A 21,196-nucleotide genomic window follows, 5' to 3' on the forward strand; every position below is an offset into this window, starting at 1 on the left:
TTATTAAGATTAAGATGGTATGCAAGATGGCTTAGAAAAATCGCTGTACAATATAATATATAATATAATATAAATATAAAAATGGTGCTCCTGTAAGTATTACGAGTGTTCTTGTATAATCTTTTTCTTTAGCGTGATATTTGGGCGTAATTATTAGGGTTTAACATACAGAATCTCTTAGAAAAACTACTGTACACACAAAAACCGTACTTCTCTTAATTGCTTTTCTCAATTTTTTAATGAAACAATCCAAAGACAAAACTTTGGGATTTATGAATGTATAGATAGAAGTAGAACTCTGTTTTCATTTAATAATAACGTTCATAAGTTTCACAAGTGCAATAATCAAAGAAACAATTTGACCCGTTCTTTCGGAAGAATCCACATTATCCTGTGACACATCCCTTTCTGAGTGTACATCTGACCGGATTCCAACAGAACGAGGACAATACGGTGGAGAAAGAGACGCAGGACCTTATCAATATTATCACTAGCTCGGCGAGGGGATATGATAGGGCGGTGTAATCGGGTGGTGAGTGACGTTGGTGGGGACAGTCCGACGACGCAGGCGCCGCGTACGACCCCCCTAACGTACCATCGTCGCCGGCGTCGTCTTCGTCGTCGTCGTCGTCGCCGTCGCCGAGAGAGACGTCGGCCCGTCGTGCCTCCTCGTGTTTTCAGTTCCGACCGAACGACGGCGACTAACGAAACTACGGAAAATCCTTCCGTGAGGGAAGCTTTTGCTCTTGTTTCGTTCTCCTTCCGGCGTTTTGCTCGGTACGCGGCCTCGAGATGCCTCTTTGCCGGTAGACGCACCGACTCAAAAGGTGGGAGCACGCGGGAAAGCAACAGTGTTTAGCGATACAAGCCCGTGGATACGGTGCCGGTTGTCGAAGGGAAGTTACTCTCGTTTGGAACGTTCCTTTAGTTAGAATACACCGGAGTACGCTGAGAGCACAGTGACGCAGGAGCTTCGATTTTGGACCTGCAAGGCGTGGTGGCCAGGAGAAGAATGTAGTTGTTCGAACACAGACATTCGTTTTGTATATTCGTTGGATTTTATACGTTGTGTGGAAATTATCGAAAATATGCGAGTTGCCTTGTACGAACAAAAGGAGTACATTAGAGAGAATCGATGAAACAAATAGTGGTTTCGGTGGGTAGTGTCAGTGGCCGTCGCCAACAGGTTACAAGAGTCGATGAGTATTTTGAGAAATCTCGTGAGAAATCGTAAGAGGCACTCGTACGATCCGCCTGTTTATTGTTGCGGAGAATGAAGAAGAAGTATAAAAATAACTGTCCCTGAGTTCGAGTTGAAATGCACAACCGCCTGACCCCCACGAACCAAGTTATTCGATTTAGGGGAGTGTACTACGTTGCAACGTGTAATCGCGAGCAACGATCGTAGTGAATCAAAGTCGAGACCCGCGCTTTGGCATTTTCGTATTAAACGCAACTACAAATCCACCACGTGCCTTTCTCGTTGTCATCTCGACAGTTCGTTTCCCCTTCTCCTTACGATTAATCCTCGCTCCCTTCGCTTCTTTCCTAGACTTACATATACACGTACAGCCATGATACCCGCGATTCTTTCGTTTCACCCGCTTCGCGTTCCCGCAACCATCGTGGAACAGGTGTCAGCGTTCGTGGAATTCGAGCATTCGTCAATGGCGTTCTACCACTGAACTCGTGGGATCGACGTCTATCGTCGCGAAGACGCACAGCACACCCTGAGAACATTTCCCGAGATACTCACTCAACAACACTTTGTGGAAATGTCCGCACAATGCGCTTCTTCGAGACGTCTACTGTTCATTCCTCCGGATGTAGAGAAGTTTGACTTCGAGCCGACGAGGTCGAAGCTTCTCCGAATTTTCAACGGAGAATCTGCCACCGAGAAGGTGAGATCGTACGGGTCAACGTTGCTCGGACAGTTTTCCAATTTCTTCAAAGACAACCGAGTAGTGTCGAGGTATTCGCGACACGTTGTTCTTTGGCTGTCTTAGAGAGCAATTCTAAATTAGCTGAACGAAACAACAAAGGAGAAACGAAGAAAAGTTTAGAAAAGAAAATTAATTAGGGAAAATTAACGCGATTCGAGGAACCAAGGGAAAACGTGGATCATCGGTGAAGAAAAAGAGGGAATTCTCGTGCACAAACGCAGAACGAAATCGTCTTAGATCATTAACGACACGACGTTTTCCAGATTTCTGGTGCCCTGTTCTGGAATTCGTGGGAACAGCATTCGTGTGGCGCGTGCTATATCAACTATAAATAGATGTTCTCTCGCGTGGATTGTACGTCTTGAGCCAGGGCAGACATCAGAGGTATATACAGCGGAACCTCGTGTCACGCACGTCGAGACGACATTTAGGCTCGACCTTCTCTCGTGTCCTTGGATCAACTGAGAGGATGAACCATATGTCACTTGCTACAGCCTGTTTCGATCTTTAGATACATCTAGGTAGACGAGTATTGGGTCCAAAAAGGAAGTCAAACGAAGACATCCAGCCTTCTCGTAAGGCGAACGTATCGACTCTGTCCACGCAGCTTCGTATGCGAATTTTGTACAACAACAACACCAAGAAACAACGATACTCTCGCGAAAGACGCAAAAGTAATTTAGCGTAATAGAGGGGTGTTCCTCGAAGTAAAAGGCAAAGGCACACGCGTCACCGTTAAGTGCAACTGACATTATACTTTGTGGCCACTTTTCTTCGTTCACTATCTCCTCTCATTTTTTGTATCTACGTAAAGGAATCTAGAAACAAAAAAAGAAAAGAACATCAATTCGTCGTCCGACTAGCAACGAATCTTCTCCTTCGTTTTCTTCTCATTCTCTTCTCTAGTCGTTCTTTAGGGGAAACAAAACAGGGTTTACACACTGGGAACGAATTGTGACGAACATCGCCGATATTAGCTGGTGCTTCTCTTTGTCATCGACGATCATTATGCTCAACTCGTGCTGTGCTTTTTTCTACCGTGCTTGTACGCATGCTGCGAGTGTTTTTTCAGTGCTGTAGTGTTACACGTTAATTATTAAAAGCAGGCTTAACGAGCCTTCGATCGAACGCCAAACGTCTCGTCGGCCCAGGTACCTGGGAATATTCCTGCGATGCCTGTTAGACGAGGTCACGTGGCGCCCAGGACAACGATCATCGAAACTATCATCAGGAAGTTCGATACTCACGGTGAGCCTGGGTAACATCATACGAGACGAAAACACTCGAACCGATCAATGTTAACAAATTCTTCTCAAGTAATTTGTATTTCCTGTAACAATTTCTGCAATTCGACATGAAAAATTGGAAAATATTTACATTCGTCGATCGACATATTTCGATGAATTAGAAACACTATTTTGACTCGTGATTAATTTTATATTATATTTCAAAGCAATATTATTTTTTTTTATTATTTTTAAAGCAATTTCATCCATTTTAATTGAGATATCTGCAGTTCTGTCTTCGTTGACGTTGAAAATACAATCGCTTATTCTTTATCGTGAATTTTAGCAGGGACGCAATTACACAAAATCATAAGCCTCGAATAATTTATCACGTGCCATTTATATCTCGGTTAGACGTCGATAGCGAGCAATTGTACAGTGGAAAATTTTCATTAAAATTAGATAACCAATTTCACGGTTTGTCATCCGTTTTCATTATCATTTGTCGTATCGATCAGATCGAGGGAGAGAGAAGAAACTAAAACGAAAATATTGGAATAACGAGCGTGATAAAAAAATAAAGATCAATTTCCAACATTTGCCTTGAATAAGTACGCTTCTCCTTCGTAATATTCGTGGTCGTATAAAGTTTAATGAAAGTTTTTTAAGAGGGGCACAACTTCCCTTCTCGCGGAAGATTAAAATAAAGTTAACAGCTCGAGGGTTGTCGTTCTAGCTGGCTAGATATAATCGAAGTTTTTAGAACTGCTCCACCTGATATGGAACGAGCAGGCATCGAGCCAGAACTCCGTTTTCAATATTATTTAAAACATCTCGGCGGAATGCGAGGTTTTATGGAAGGGGATAGAATAGGGGTTGGAATCGGTTAAATGGAAGAAAGGGGTAGTTCTGTTTCACACTAGGACAATGCATGTCACTGGCAATATCACTCGAGGCATGCCTAAAGTCCTTGCAAGGGAAGGCAAAGCTAGAGGAAACCGACAGGTTTTTCAGACGTGCGATTGATCGCGGTAAAACGAACTAGAGCGCGTATTTTCTTTCGTCTTCTCGTTGTTTACTCGTACTAGCCTTGCCGAAAGATTAACTGTCTCAGAAGTCTTCATTAGAATTCCAGAATTTTATCTAGAGATCTTTATAAACCTCGCCTTATCATAAGATAATAGCTTCCTAAAATTTAATGCAAAATAAATTGTTCGCCGATTCGTTTTTTCCTTGAAAAATTCTATTAAATTTCATTTAGAATGCAATATGGAGTTCCAGCCTATTAATATTAATAAATCCTATTTTAGTAGCACAGAGGATATACACGGTTATCTTGATCGTACTTCAATGCTGATAATTTTATACTGATTACACTTTATGATCAGTCACTGCCTGTTTTATTGTTTAATATCCTTTAGTCTTTCTAATACGCATATTAAATGAATTATCTTCTAGTTGTTTTCCTTTAAAACATACCGTTGAATTTCGTGTCAGTAACGTGGAAGGTATAAGTAATTTTCTTCACGATCGGTCGTTGATATACGACCCAACACTAAACGTGCTTTCATAGCTGAGCTTGTGCGGATTAAGTGCTCAAAAGAGTCTTTAATCCTTTGCACAAAGGATCTGGAAGGCTTGCGCCGAACGATGCGGCTTTCGGCAAAATATTTTCTTCCTTCTGCCAAAAAGTGCGAAATAAATAAAAATCCATTTATTTAATTCTGAAAAAATTAATACGCTTAATTCGTATCTTTTCGCTACATTGGAGATATTTATGCAAAGTCATATTTTTATGGAAACATATAACTGTAAGAAAGTTTCACCTACGTTTCATTAGAAAAGTGGGATACGTGCAAATACTTTTTAGAATCGCTATATAGGAAATATTGAAAGTATAATACTCGTTATAACGTTCAGTAAGTGAAACAAATCTCCGCTTAGATACTTTAATTCTATTTTACAAAATATGAATTTATCTACGTAAACATCCACAATTTTTATCTCTTTCTACCATTGCCTTTTTTATATCACATTCGTTCCGCATTTTTACCGAGGAGATTTGATAAGAATTCGGATAGCAAAGTAAGTCGATGAGGTCGCGTATCATCGCTCGTTAACAAAAGCAGCGGCTGTCGTACGGAAGGGCTGGCGGTAATAGGCATTAACGCGATAAATTCTTGGGAAACCTCTGTAACGCCAATTTATATAATAAAAAATATGTATGCCAGCCCCTTCAGGGTGGGCTTTTGTCCCGGTGGCATTGCTGCCCGTCAAGCCTTGGCTTCTAATCTGACGTCCTCTCTATAGCATGTACATCCAACCGCGTTTCGCTCATTTTTCCTCCTTTCACCCTATCTCCGCGCTCCTTATTCACCAACAAGCCATCTTTTCGATACTCTTCAACTGTCTTCTTGTATCGTAATCGAATACGACATCGGAGGGCAATATATATCTTACACGCAAACATCGACAGATCGTAGAGTAATAGCCCTTGAAAACGTTAAATAATTCCTAACCACGATGACTGCGCGATCGATGAAGCATCTATAACGCCCAGGACTTCCTTAGACGAATAACGATCCACCTACGGATTTTTCTTCTCCACGCGTTAATATCTCCTATCCCTGAAAATATTAGGTTTAGGTATTATATATGACGAAATTAGGAGAGAATCACTTGTCATGAATTTTAGCTAAATATTTAAATAAGTTTAGGATAAATGTTTCTAATTCAACATACTAAAATTAATTTGTTAGGAAAGGTTTGGTTTTTGAACGAGATATGGGATGCTAGTTAGAATATTCAGTATAATTATAATAATTATTTCTTCTTATTTTTACTCAATTTTTGCATTAGTAAAAAATTGAATAGTCGTATAAATATTATATTAACAGTTTAATCACAAACTTTAGCTTGTTGCTAAAGGAATAGTGGTTACATGACAAATAGTCATGCAAAGAAAGAAACCACGTATTATTTAACAAAATGGAAATTCTTTTGTAACTCTAGTCACTGTTTTCCTAAATTAAAGGTTTTGTCATTTGTTCTTCTTTATCATTCTTCTTCTAAGCCTCTAATTTTAGTCAGCAAATATTTCACTCCGTAATAGGAATGACCATTTAATCCCCGTGTAAGTTTAAAATAATATATCGTTCAATAATAAAACTTCATGGTTTTACGGAAAGCAGAAAGTTCGAACGATCACGAGATCCCATTAAAACACGTTCATTGTCAACAAATGACATACCGGTATTCACAGATATACTTAATTCGGTAAATTACTATTACGAATAATTGTGTTATCAATCATGTTCAGTGGTTTATTCGTGTCAAGGTCAGGCTGTTCGTCAAGCACACCCTGGATTCTGTACACGCGTGTACGACTAGGTCGAAAATGTGACACCAGGAACCTGGCACGGTTCGTTTTCGTGTATGAAACTATTAAAAGCCGACAATTAGGGCTGTGGCTGGGTTTAAATTGTACTTTAGGGCGGAAAGCCGATACCGTCGTTGTTGCTTATAAATTTCATCCTTATCTTGAAATCATTTTATTTTCTTTACTCTATAATGACGATCCAACGGTTGACAAAATTGTCACGAGAAAAACGGAGAAGGGGAGGAAGCTTTATATGTATCGCAACCACAAGTATCATTTTATTTATACGGAAACAGAGTATAAATATTATGAACCGTGTTTATTGGAGTTGTCTTAAGCAGCAAGCCTAAATCGTCGAATGAAATAACCACATAAAGATCATTGGAAGCGATAATTACATTTTTGTTGGTTTCTTTATTGTAATGTCACTTTGTGGCTGGAAAGACATAAAGTGGTAAACATAAAGTTGCTAGAAGTGGAAATAACACGTAAGGTAGATATATAAGAAACAAAGATATAGTTGACGAAGTTATATAGAAATCAAAGGTATAGCTATTAAACTCATATTGTATTTGTTGAAAGAAAGGTTGAAAGTTTCACATTTATAGGAGAAGAAATTTATTACTATAAAAGTTTGTCTACATATTTATGGCACATTTTTAAATACTAATATGATTTTGTTTCGGTTAGTGTTCTCTTGGTTTATTGAAATCATTGAAAAGTGGAGTTTCTCCTTGTTTATTTATTTATCAACAAAAGAGATTCATTAGTAAAAAGAAAAAGAAAAGGAAGAAAATTGTACACGTATGAGATACTGAATAGTCTATAAAACAACAGTAAAGTGAACGCACAACCTTGTTGCAACAACCCCTCCAATCTTGACTAGATAATGATCTATAATCTTAAAAAGAACTGTCCAGGCTATGTGACATAAAAACGTGTTTTTTTTTTCTCCTTCTTTCTCTCAATTTTTGGGGAGGAGCGAAGGGAAAAGTAGGTCAGAGAGCTTTTCAAGGTCTGAATCTATTCGACCATGGTACGTCGCCTGCTCGATGAATCACCGATTCCATTGGAATTTATGAATTTGTACGCTTGTTGGCTTTTCCTCGTGATAATCCGCTTTTCGACTCCGTTAATCGCGAGAGGGAAACGCCAGCTAACGTCGACAAGCTGAGTCAGATTTCCTCGAAATCCTTACCACTTTGGCGCCAAACGTCGACTCGAACTTTCAAACTAAATTTTTGGTGAATTCCAGCACTTAGTCGCGTGATAAAATAACCTTGCGGACGAAAGTAGTTCTCCTATTTCCTTTACTTTCAAATCGATTTTACGTTCGTTTTGGCAAATGTTTAAATTAATACGGAGATTACAGACGAAGAATGTGTTATCAATTAATCGCATCTTGCCAAACTTGTCCTATTATTTGACATTTGAAGTTAAATACGAGGTTGTTCGAAAAGTTTGTAGCGTTTTTGTTACAAACATCTATTATATAATGAAACTATTGAACAAATACTGTTTTCGTTTGGATTCAAAAGAGAATGAAAGAAAGGTTTCAAGAATTTGTTAATAAACAGTACACAAGAAATTTTGAATCTTAAAAAAAAACTTTGTATTTTTGCTGCTGTAATAATTAGTCCTCAAGACAGCCACCAATTCCTAGTCGACCAACATTCGTATTAATAAACACCTACGCTTCCGAATATCAAATATACTTTCCTTCCTCTTCCTATAAACACAATTTAAACATTGGAGTCGCCTTGAATCGACGTTTTAGTCTTTCACGACAAACAATTCGAACCTTCATGAAGAAGACAGCGAAAATTCCAGCTGGTCAACAACAGAATGCGCGCGTTTCCGTGTTCCCTTCCTCTTCTTTTTATTTTTTTGCTGCTCTTTCCTGCCGTTTACGAGCGCCATACCTGTACATAATAACGAGAATACGTGTGCTGCCGCGCGATAAATTCGTGCAGAAACTTTGGGCTGTTGCCAGGATGGATATTTAAAATTCTCCGCGGTTCTCCATAGTCCTCAGTTTTTTTTCACCGCGATGGACGAAGGGAAGGCATCGCGAATGCTATGGACGTTAATGCACTGGTTCATCAAGTCGGTTGCCAATCCAACCGATTGCTATAATTACCATTGCGTCGAATGCATTATTCACGATTTGCTGTCGGGGCCGCGATTATGAATAATTTCACGTCATCGAGCACCTTATCAGCGAATACGTCGCGTCCGCTGCCGGCAACTGTGTTCGTGCAACGCTTCTTGTGTGAAAATTCTTGTGTGAAATGCACCAGCCGAATACACGATTCGTTACTTAGCTTCAATTTACCGTTGCAACCGTATGCACTTTTAATTTCGTCGCAAGAATACCTTCGAGTTTTAGAACGATCCAATTCTCAAGCGTTAGGGCGTGGATGAAGGAACGTAGGGGCGCCAGGTTGGGCTAGATTATGTATGAGGGGTGAAATCTAATTTGGAGCAGAGACGATTGTGCTTAGATTCGATTGGCTGCGTTTCCACGCGTACTCTGGTATTGATAGATACGGAAATCATTAGGCAGAGATTAATACAGCTGTTTGACAATGGAATTTAGGCAATTTGAAAATTGAGAAACATTTGAAACTGTGGAAGTATAGTTTAAGCGATACCAATAACGAAACCATTTCTTCTTTCGGTAAATATAAAGTTTATAGGGGGTAAAAGCAACCTTTAAAGTTAATTAATTAATCACGATTCTGATGAAATCGTAATGTGGGAAAGAGGCATGACAATATTCGGGAACATCTAAGTTAATCAATTTTAATACTTTCAATCTTCCAAGCGTACTTGATCGTTGAATTTTTAAAGTGTATTTTCTTTACTTATTTCCCAATTATCACAGTCGTTTCGTGTAGCAAGAAAAATGTTTTCGTAATACTTAAAAAAATGTGGAAAGTATAAAGAAGAAGGACCTAAAAATAATTAAGGAACAAAGTAGCAACCTTTGCATTTTTCGTATACCCTCACGGTCGATCCTTTTTGGCTGGGTCTCGTTAACTTTTAACGAAATGCATACCCTTACTCAGTCGCCTATGCAAACAAAAGCACGCTCTAGTACATCTTGGGGCTAATTAAGCCCGTGGTTTCCGAGTAAATATTTTCATAAGACGGATCACTTAAAATTCTTTCTTAGCGAGTTAGAGCGGCAAATCGGAAGTTTCACGACATCACGGAGGATCCCGTAATCAGAACGTAAGAAGCCATCGTCGAAAATAAAACGAAGGCGAATCAGAAAGCGGGCCTAATAAATGTTCAAGAAAATTTCAGTTAAATTTTAGTTAAATGTCGAAAATATTGTCTCGTAAATTCATACTAATTATTGTATTGATATTTAGGTAAATAATTTTCATACTTGGTGGTACAGAGTTTTAATTTAATATGGTTTTCATAATTAGCGACACAGAGCATGTGTACATGTCTCAAATAGATTGGAAACGGAACATGAAATGTCATAAAGAAATCGAATAACTGTTATTGTATCTCTCGATTCTTTAATGATAGATAATCCATTAATAGATAATATATAGAATAATATATAATAATAAGTAATAATATACGATGCATAATATATAACAATTGGCTATATTATAGCAATATCATATTAGGAGGCACGAGTGTATTAATCATTCACAAACGTGAACTCAAAATACGCATGAAAGTTATTTCCAGTCGCGTGAATTATACATGTATGCGCATAAGGATTGTTTTTTAAGCGTAGTTTTCCTGATAGAAAAGTCATCGTCTCAACCTCGATACCTTTCGGAAATTTATCATACAACTTTGATTGTCATTTGCTTGGGAACGAATCCCTCGACACACGATTCGAACGCCACGAACAATTTCATTTGCAATTGCAAAGCGACGCGATACTCGTGAAATAAGTGAAAATAAACTCGAACATTGTTCCCAGTTAACCCACTTGCGTACTAAGTTCTTCCGACTGGTCCCAAATATTGCCAATATGATCGTAATAGTCGTGTCTCGTTAAAGCGGCAATGAAATTTCGAAATGTTTTATACGACACGTAGGATATACACATAAAAGTTGTCTATGGAAAGCGTTAAAACGTATGAGATTCTTGGACGAGTTCTCGGCTCTTCATGAGAATCGAATAATGACGTCTTACTATGTGATGGATGGATTATTTGTTTCTCAGGATGTTTCGTAGGAAGGAAAGCAGAGATCATTAGCATTGCGATGTTTCTTCTCGTCGACACGATTCGCGAATTTTCGATCTGTAACGCGTTCCGATTCGTTCGCGAGACTATTCCTAGAAATTGATGCGATGCGATATATCTGAAGAGGTTATTTTTCATCGTCGATGTTGATCGAATCGTACATGAATCGAACACGAATCGAATGGTCCCAGAATTTTCGCGGAAATCTTAATTCGTTCGTGTCGCGTGCAAAACACGCGTCTACGACGCGTGGCATCTGTGATTTAACGTAGACCACATGTGTCGCTGAAATATCTTTCGAAATTGAGTACTGGCCTAGGCACCATTCAAATTAGTGTTATAAATACGTGTGATATTTCGCTGGAAGGGGATCGTTTCGGACATTCCTACGTTACTCGGAAAATTGTTTATAGCTCTTGGAATATTCGCGTCGTCTGGGTTACTTTTTCGCGACAGATCGTTAACACTTGCTCAATGGCGCATTCTATTAATAGCCTTGCGAGCTTTGTCTTAAAACGCCTTTCGTATTATCCTTTCGATTACGAAAACAAAGAGAAGAGCTTGGTTTGATTAATTGACGTGTCTTGCAATTTTCAGTACAAGCGATTCTCCAATGTCTGTGAAAATAATTTTAACGGTACACCGAATGATTTTACAGTCTTATGAAAATCTTCTTAAAACATCTTCCATATTATCCCTGTAATTTAGAAAAGAGAAAAAAGAAGCAGCTACAGCTACGATCAATTATTGTTTCGTAACTTCTTGTACAAGTCTTTTTACCACGCTTACGGTAACGATCTTAACGATTTCCTGAATTGTATCTACGTTAAATTCCACTGATCCTTTCGTAGCCTTGTAAAGATTTTCTTAAGATGTCTGCTGCTTTTCTTAGGCTTATGAGGATCTTAAGACAGCGTTCATATTATTCTTCCGATTTAAAGAAGTTAAAAGGAAGAAGAAGGAGATGCCAGTTTAGTCAGTCGGTGTGTTGTATTTTCAGTGCAAGCCTTTCTAGAACGCTTATGGAAATAATTACCACGGCCGGTGCAAGCGACGCGCAATTTTCGCCCCTAGGGAGTTCTTTGAGCGTCCAGCTGTGCGGTTTATTGTTTTTCATTTGCTCGATGCTGTGCAGTCGATTCGCGGGTTCTTTGAAGATATCTCCCTTCGTTTTCACGACTCACTCGTCGGTGTATCTGCAACGTCGCGTTCAAATAGCCGTTTAATTGCGTCGTTTTAACCAAAATTAAACGTAGTCCGTGATTTCATACGGGATATCATTCAACAATCGCCGATATGATTGCTTTTCTTAATGCGAGAATTTGCCATCGAAGAATAATACCTTCGAATTCGATAGCGCGAATCCATGCGATGAAAATAAACTACGATCGAGCTTGAAATTTCCCAGAGACCTTCATTCGATTACGCCCCAGTATCGAGCAGCCTGAGAATTCAATAATTTCCACCAAAATCTAATCCGATTTTCAAGGTATGGAAATCTATCTTCCGTGTATAATCCGCGTGTTATCCTAGAAACGAGATACCAATCTAATTTTCCTTCCGACACGAAATATTCATCAGCCACGCTGGTTAAACTTTTAAACGACTACTGCGAACAGCGAAATAACTCGCAAAAATTGATGAATGCAATATTATCGTTAAACGTAGGTACAGTGATTTAGATATTGTTTTATCGAGGTATAAATATTGTTTCAGAATAATAGATACTTTATAGAAGCCTGCAACAAATTGCAGACGCAAGCAAAATTTCTATAATTTAGAGAAAGGATTATTTGAAATTCTTTTTAATAACTACGATGTTAGGAAACGCACACAAGAGTTCACGATTTAAATTATCCGAGAAAGAGATTGCAAATGAAACGTTGTACTAACCCAACGTTGATTCTTGATACTTGAAAAACATGCAACGTAGCACTGTGTTGTTGCTTATCAAATGTAGATATTCCTTCTTTTTATAGTATTTCCTTGCACATTCCAATATAAGAATTTCTTATTTAGTTTCCTTAGTTCTCATGTGTGCATGCAATCTGTCTTTTTTTCGCGTTAATCTTATAATCGATATTTGTATACCTACACAAATAACATTGAATAGATAAATTTTGATAACCTACCCCTTAAGGAATCAAACGCGATCATATTTGGACTTGGTAGATCTCTTTATCTTATGCCTCTAATAAGATTGATGGTTTCGAGAGCAGCTGTTGGTTTCATCCACCATGACGCAGTCCCTCGAAATATTCCAATGCGTTGAATTACGAGCCGCAAAATTTTAGATTGTCGTTCTTTCGCGGAACTTCTATTTTCTTCGGCGACACGAGGCGCAAGTGCGTTCTTGGCACGGAAAGCCTGCTGCATACTTCACCGGAATCCCCGGTGGACATCGGTTTAAAGAAACCGTGCAGAAACGATGACTAACGTCGCCAGGAGGTCCGCGACAGCAAAGAAGAAAGCAGCGCGGGAGGAAAGTTACCGAATCCCCATTCACTTCCTCGACGACGATTCCAATCTCATAATTCAATGACTCGTTCCACTTTCCTGATTTCCAAGCGGTGTATACCTATGCGTTACGCGCGCCCTGGCTAACGTAAACAAAATATCGACACAGATTTTCCGCTTGGTCGTGCGATATTTGTTTTGTAGGCAATCGTATATTTAAGGCCCCATTGCTCTTACAAGCTTCCTTCGACCTTGTTTCTCGCCGCAAAAACCATTGAGACATATTTCAGCTTGAAAAGATTTATAACAAGTTAAGAAGACAGTCGTTTCATACGAGTGAGGTAAAATTATTGGTGAAATTTGACAAGTTACCAGCTTGTAGCATTTGTAACATTTTGGCGAAACGTTATAAAATCATAAAGCTCGATGTAAATTCAACGTAACGAAAAGATTTACAACGAATTGGGAGCAAGGACGTTTTACATAATTGAACTAACGTTATTAGTTACCGGCATTAATATACATTTTAATCAGACTTTAGAATTGCTACAATTATAAAATTCAACCTGTAAGCTCTACCGACGACGAGTAATTAATAAACGAAAATAGTGGTTGATGCGTCTGCAAACAATTTGCATAAATGTTTACGTACAGCCTACTAACATTAATAATTAGTAAATTAACGTTACAAGGGTTCGTTTCCAAACTTTCGTCATTCTCACACGTCCCGACCTTATTTTGCAAATCCAATTTTCATTAAAACACTTTTGAGCACCGAAAGATCGAAACCAGGTTGAGAAACGCGAAGAAAGCTTTAAATAAAAATCTCAGAGGGATCATGTTGAGATATACACACTCTCAAAATTAGCCTGGAACTACAAACACGTCAACCTTGCTCCAACGACGTTGTAATTCAACTTCCCTGGTTCTAGCACAATATCGACAGGTTGGAGGCGTTCTTCCGCCTTTTTTCGCTTTCCTCTTTCTTATCCTCCGCGTTCTGTTGTGGCCGAAGAGAAAACCTGTTCGACCTGGGTCACAGACGGATCACGGGCCAGTTCTATGTTTATATATAGGATGTTTAAATCGAACCGCGTGAGCGGATTTAACTTTAACGCGACGACAAGGTCGCTCCAGCTTGTCACAACATTTGCTTGTGGGCTAGCGTGACTACATCGTATTTTCGGGTTTTCGGCTATAAGACGAATCGGCCGACTCGGCTTTATCGTTCAAGGACGGTTCAGCGAGATAAATCGAGAATCATCGCGGAGTGTATCGATGCCGCAGATCGGCCATATGCAAACTGTAATCCGTTCTGTTGAATGCAGCCAGGAATTAACAGACGATCAACGGGAGAGATCGTGGAATCTCTTGGAAGTTTGCTTTGTTAGCTTGTTACGTATCGCTGCCGAAGAAAGCTGCGTGTTTTCTTCACTTCTTCGTCAACTTTCGCTGATGCATAGCGATTCGTGAAAGTGCCGGAATGGATTACTTAACCTTCGCCCTTTCTGAATGCTTTGTGTGGTTTGTACGAGATATTCTGGAATTTCGTTACGAATTTCTTGAGATATAAAGTATCGTGGCTGTATCGGTAAAATTTAAAAGGAATTCTAAAATGCATAGCAATTTATTACATTTTGTATTGTGTACTGTGGTGAGTTATGGATGTTACAATTGTACAGAATGATTCACATAACTTGTTCACCTCGTAAGGTATGTGTTTTATAAAGGGAAAAAATGTTTTATAGAGAAATTGCACGTTATGCTTCTTTTTCGTAATCAACTTATTTGTTTACGAGATATGAAATAGTAATTTTTTTTTAAATAAAATTCATAAAAGAGTATCGTGATAAATATTCAAATATTTTCATGGATCATTATGCATATGTTAGACCGCATAAAAAGAATATTCAACGATAAATTGTTGCGATACTTCAAGTATTATATCGCGATTGAAATGTATCAATTTGTTAAAAGGAAGTAACGCGTTTAAAAGGGCGATAAATAATAATCGCTTTAATAATAAATAATGTAACTACGCGTAACGTGGAGGGACATTAAAGGCGACCCCATGGAGATAAGAATAACGCTGCTTTTCTATCCATAAATACGAAACATTGATTTATAGTTGTCAGATTGGATAATTTAACATGCGTCATATGGCGTTTACCGCAACTCTAAATCCTCGTATTGTCGTGGCGGAAACAAAACTCGCAGTAAGTTCCAATTCCGTATATTTATAACCGACCGAGTGGCTATGTAAACGTGAAATGTCGTTTGTTACGATAGAATTGGTACACAGTGCCAGTTTCTGCTCTCCGATTTTATAGAAATTTCGCTAGAAATTAAGATAGCGTTCTTTAAGAACATTCTTTTGAGAAAATCGCATTTGTGCTTCGCGCCATAACTTCAATAGGGAAGATTGAAAGGAAGTTTTAAGATATCTGCACAATGATATTCTTTTGAGACTTTTTTACATTAACGTTAATTCTTTTTAGATGTAAATCGTAGATGAACGATTGAGAATCGATGTTTCACGTTCGATTTTAGTTTTCAACATTCACGTTCGACTTTCAACATTCGCGATGATTGCGCCCTTTCATAAAAATTAGTAATTTTTCACTGTTACTTTCTCTTCGTAAAACAAACAGTTCTTAATCCAAAAGTATTCGTTTAACACTTTTTTCACATTTAGTTTCTTTTCTAGTTTACATTATAGCGGAAGACTTAAGAATCCATTCGTCAGAAATATTCTACAAGCTCATCGATAAGTATCCCTTCTAAATCTTCTTCAATTTAGGTTCGTCCTTTTTACGTGTAAATTGTGGAATATCTTGTAACGATTGACACAAATTTTACGTAATCCGATACATTTTCAGAATTCGCATATAACTGTACCATTTTCACAAACTCTCGATTAACACTTCCACTTATCCCTTACTCTACGAACATTATCTTGCAAACGATCGCTATCATTTGTCCCCGGTTCTTGAAAACGGATGTATATCTATGCTCACGGAACAGAAGAAATTGAGGACCGTGATCAGTTTAGCGACTCGAAAAGATAAGAGAGCCGAGGCGGTCAGTATTTTGGAACAAACGGATAGCAAAGTAGTTCTCGCGGCTAAGTGACATCCTTGGCAAAGGGCCCAGCCCTGCGAGCCTGTCTCAGATGCGAACTCGGCAAAATCTATTTCTAGTTCGGCCGATAAACTCGCCACAGCGAATGAGATTCGTAAAAAGAACCCACGCGTCTCGCTTGTCCCTAGTCTAGCCACGATTCGTACTTATTTTCTCGTAGGGTTTCACGCCGCCTAATCGCGCGGTTAGATTGTACAGCCTCCTAAAACGATTCCGTTTGAAAATTCCTTTGATCGTGTCGTGATACATTCCCGGACAGCCCTGAGTCGCCGGAAGTGCAAACCCACGGAAAATGATCGCGAATCGTCGCTACTGTTTCCACAAACCGAGAATTAATGAATACAATTTGTAGAGTTTTTAAATTTGACTATTTTAATATCGTACAATTCTGAAATTCGAGAATCTTCGACTACTGAAAGATTTGAAAACTTAAAGATGTAAAAATTCTAGACTCCTAGAGTTCTCCTAACATCCAAAAGTTCAAAAGCTCTAAAGTTTCAACGTTTGGAAATTTGAAAATTCCAAAGCTCTAAACTTGCAAAATTCGAGACTTTTAAACGTTTAGAATTAAAAAATTCCAGAGCTCGATCATCGCATCGGAATATTAGACAGGAGATAGATAGACCAGATAGAAGACCAGAATACTGATTGTTACGATGATCGTGCAACGTCAAAAATGGAAAAAATTCTCTCTCGCGATTGCCATTGATTGATTTTTGCCTTGATTTTCTAACAAATATAAAAGCACCAAAAAATGATCGACGATTAATCTTTGTGGTCGAGCTATGCTTTGTTGCTAGTCTGATTGCGGACGGTATAGTGAAAAGGAGTATTAATCATGGTTAAACTACTGTACGCGAAGCTGCCACTTCCAACACCGCTCACTATTAGCTAGTAATTACTATCGATCAATCAGAATCACAGAACGAAACGATATTGATTCTCTAGTAAAGGAAAACTGCAAATATTGTTGTGTTAACGTTCTAATTATTTCTACGAATATGTTTGTTAAACATTTCGATGAAATTATCTCTTGCGGAAATTAACGAGATTTTCTGATATGATAAATGAATTGAAAGTCGGATAATCGAATGCAAAGACATTTATAAACATTGTCACGTTTATACATCGAATCAACATCATTCGTGACAAATATTTAATGACAAACGAAGGACGCTTTAAGCCAGGCTATTAATTAACAAATAATAGTAAAACAGCTTTTATTCGCTGCTCTCTTAGATAGTCAATTCTTACGCTAGTTTTCATAATTGCTAGCACTTTAGTCGAATTATCATGCTACGAAATTAATACCTGAGGAACGGTAGTAGCGGAGGCTGTACGAGAAAATGAAAATAAAACGCATGAATTTATATGTTAACAGGATAGATTAAATCACTTCTTTGACACCATAGAACCAAAGTTTTAATTTTGCACCGTGTTACAAAATACGCAGTTGTTTCGTTTTGGAAAACTGAAAAATTTAACACGCGTTTTATATTATACGTGTTCCCTTTAAACTGTACGCGCTCACTTTAAATTCCCAACTACACGTTAAACAAATAAAATAACACTTGTAAATATGGCAAATTTTTCCTATTTTCGATATCCGGGTCATTGATACTAGTGAAAGCGATATTACAAAGATTTTTCTCATTTTTGGTAGCCCTTTGGTAGTCCGCTTAATTTCCTACTTTAAATTCTCCACTAAATATTAAACAAATAACATCAATAGAAAACATACATCGCTCTCCAACCGTCTAATGCCTAAAACAGCATTATCGCAAGAAATGTTTCTCCTAGCCGAAATATTCTCCTTCGATTCTTCCACTCAATTTCTCGCGACATTTTATCTCTCTGTCCGAAACATTCAAACATACCCGTCGTTTGCTCCAACTTGTATCTATCGATTTCACAAGTTTTCTCTACCTTTTGATCCGCCTGTCCGATTCTACGAGTCATTTGCTCCTAAATATCACGGCATTTATCCATTGCACGTGCGTTGACGCGATTCGATTCATAAGTCGACGTTGGATCACGTGCGCCGCGTTACATCCGGAACCGATGATTTCGCCCGTCGATGTTTAAACAGGCTGTCGATGGTCACGTAATATTCGTGATAATTTCATCCGGCACGTTCCCCCTGGCGTTGATCAACAATGCCACGGGCCGCGCGTTCCTGCGCATTTTCAATTTTCCTTCATTAAACGCGACTGTCCTTCGCAGAATGCTTAAGCATCGAACGGGGACGAGACGAGGGTGAACCGATGGTAGCCGAGGCACGCGGTGCAATTCGACCGTTCTCGAGGCTGACATTTCTCTTGGATTCTGGTACGACGTCTGGTACTCTTGCGACGCACTTGAAAATCGTCGCCTTCGAATTCACGCGCCCTCGAATCTGCCCCGTCACGGGGAATTTCTACCATCGTTAGGAACCGCCATTGTACCGTGAGGGGTTGCTACACCCTAAATTCAACTCCGCCTTCCTTATTTTCGCTGTGGAATTTTCTGTCTCCTTTTTCATCCTTATAAGACAACTTTATTTGTATTTATTAGGATTACGCGAATCATTGTTGTTTATCAGGATATATAATACATAGGGTTGGGACGCGTAATAGGTTGAAGGAACGATGTTTCGAATGGAAGTTTGCGAGATTAGTTTTTTTGTAGGATTTATAGAGGACGTGTTATTATCAAGGTCAAAATCGTTTTTTAAAATGGAACTGAATTATGTATTTCTTTCTGCGCGTTTAGATTCTTTGGAATATTCTGCGCCAAAAAGTATTCACGTATTACGATATTTAAAGAGATCAACAATTCGTGAGATAATTTAAATGAAAAAGTGAGATGCTTCGTATAAAAATCTGCAATATGTCACGAATTATTGATTTTGTTGACATTGCACCTGTACGCATTGTTGGACAGAACGTTCCGTGGAATCGATCTATTAAAGAGAACAACGGAAGTTTCGTATAAAAAATATCTAACCCGAACTCATAGTAGTAAGCAGCTGCTTTCTCAGAATTTAGTATTAATCGTGCACTTACGCAATAAAATTGAAAAATTGACAAAATCTTATATCGGTCAATTTGCTTTCTCAAATAAATGTTAATATCGACATCTTCTATTCTTATAAATTACAAGTTCGAGTTCTCATTTTATATTAACGTACCTCAAGACTTCGGCGAATTAACTTTCATCTCATTCAGCTGCAACGCGGTTAAGCGTGAACATCTTCCTCGGCATCTTCGATTTAATAACCAGCTATAACGGAACAAACAGAGTACAGATCAAAAGAACACATACAGACAGGAATTCTGAAATTGCGAAATTGCGAAGCTGCATGTACCCATTGCGACCTTCGTCCTAAATCCGGCATCAGTCTTAGAGTGTACACCATAAAATATTTTCGTACCAACCATTAAGTTTGTCTGCTGCGGATGTCGTAAGCCTCGGTTAATTCGCCTCGTTTCTAACTCAGCCACACTTTTTGGACGTTTTTCGAGTATACCTCAAAGGGGCTCTTCTCGAGTAAATTTGCACGTGCAATGCTAAATCTGGCACTTGCGGCCTCTCACGCTCGCTTTCACATGTTTCGTCTGAAATACGATTTATCAAAAAATATATACACATCGTTCAAAAAGAATGTTCAAAAATCTATCACAATCGTCGAGAAAAATGATAACGAGCGATTAAAATATTTTTATCAATGTTAAATTTTTAAACATCCAGCTGATCGTACCGTCTAATCTTTAAATCTAAAGAGATTGAATTGTTTTTCAATTTTTACACGAAGATTTTAATGTTCATTGGATTCATGGGAATCACTATAGTTTACCGAGATGTACTATGAATCGATACTTATTTTTAGGAAAATAAACCTGAAAGGTGCTACCGCTCGATAAAGCGGCAGTCTCTTCCTCTCTCTTTGCGCGAGTCTCCAGTTCGTTGAACATTCAAGGGTTGAAAACATTTGGTAAATTTACTTCTTTAACGGTTCTCGTCAAATTTGTTTCCGTTTCCATGTACGGATATCGCGCGCGATCGCCAACAGCCTGTACTTCGATTGTTTCGAATAACGTACACCGCTTGTAAATACTTTGGATCGGCGGAATGTTAAGGGATGCGAAACAATCAGGGACGTCGACGGGGAATACAGCGCGGACGTTACTTCGTGAACAAAAAACCGACTGCACATTGCACGTCGTATCGATCTGTATACTCCTATTGCTCTTTTCTTGGCCTGCTTTGCAAATTCCATTCGAACTGCTGTCTCTTTATTAAGCCATCGAGGATTAAATAATGAAATAACGCGGCTAAATTAAGCGAGATTATCAGAAATTATGTTGGTAACACAGTAGTAGATACAGTAAAATGCTACGAGAAGCATTCGGTAATCCTCTTACTTTAATTCATTTTTAATTTTATGATTCTAGAAGTTTCTGAGGTATACAATGACTCGATTACGAAATTTTGATTTTTTACAAAATTTTTTTAGAATGATCGAAATAAGATAAATCTCAAGGACTAAAAAAGCTGTCAACTATGTGAATGACTTAGATAACATCGTGGGAGGAAAAGTACAGAAATACAATATAGTATTTCGTAAAAATTAAATTCTATTGTGTAGCATATTTGTATACTAAGATATACATATGTATACATAAGTGGCAATTAACGTGTTCATCGATCAAATAAATGAAGAATAATACGAAGAACCTATATCTTCGAAAAGGATATTTTTCTTTCTATAAAACTTTTATTAAGCTCCCTACGATTAAAACGTAAAATCGCAACGCATTTCGAAAGCACCCATGATAATAACTTACT

The 21,196-nt window shown here is 38.4% G+C and overlaps 1 protein-coding gene across 12 annotated transcripts in view; it reads left to right on the forward strand.

Moving 5' to 3' along the window:
* The first annotated feature begins 619 nt into the window (after window positions 1–619).
* The window catches only part of Sei (potassium voltage-gated channel seizure), a 145,568-nt gene continuing 124,991 nt past the window's right edge, over window positions 620–21,196 (forward strand). For 11 of the 12 annotated variants that reach the window (XM_072014185.1, XM_072014187.1, XM_072014190.1 and 8 more), the window contains exon 1: window positions 621–3,191. In XM_072014185.1, the coding sequence (XP_071870286.1) occupies window positions 3,116–3,191 (76 nt within the window). In that variant the 5' untranslated portion in view covers window positions 621–3,115. Of the gene's footprint in view, window positions 3,192–21,196 lie in introns of all 12 variants that reach the window. The other variant, XM_072014197.1, reaches the window with a different exon arrangement.

This window comes from Bombus fervidus, chromosome 12 (assembly GCF_041682495.2).
Source record: "Bombus fervidus isolate BK054 chromosome 12, iyBomFerv1, whole genome shotgun sequence".
Lineage (NCBI taxonomy): Eukaryota > Metazoa > Arthropoda > Insecta > Hymenoptera > Apidae > Bombus > Bombus fervidus.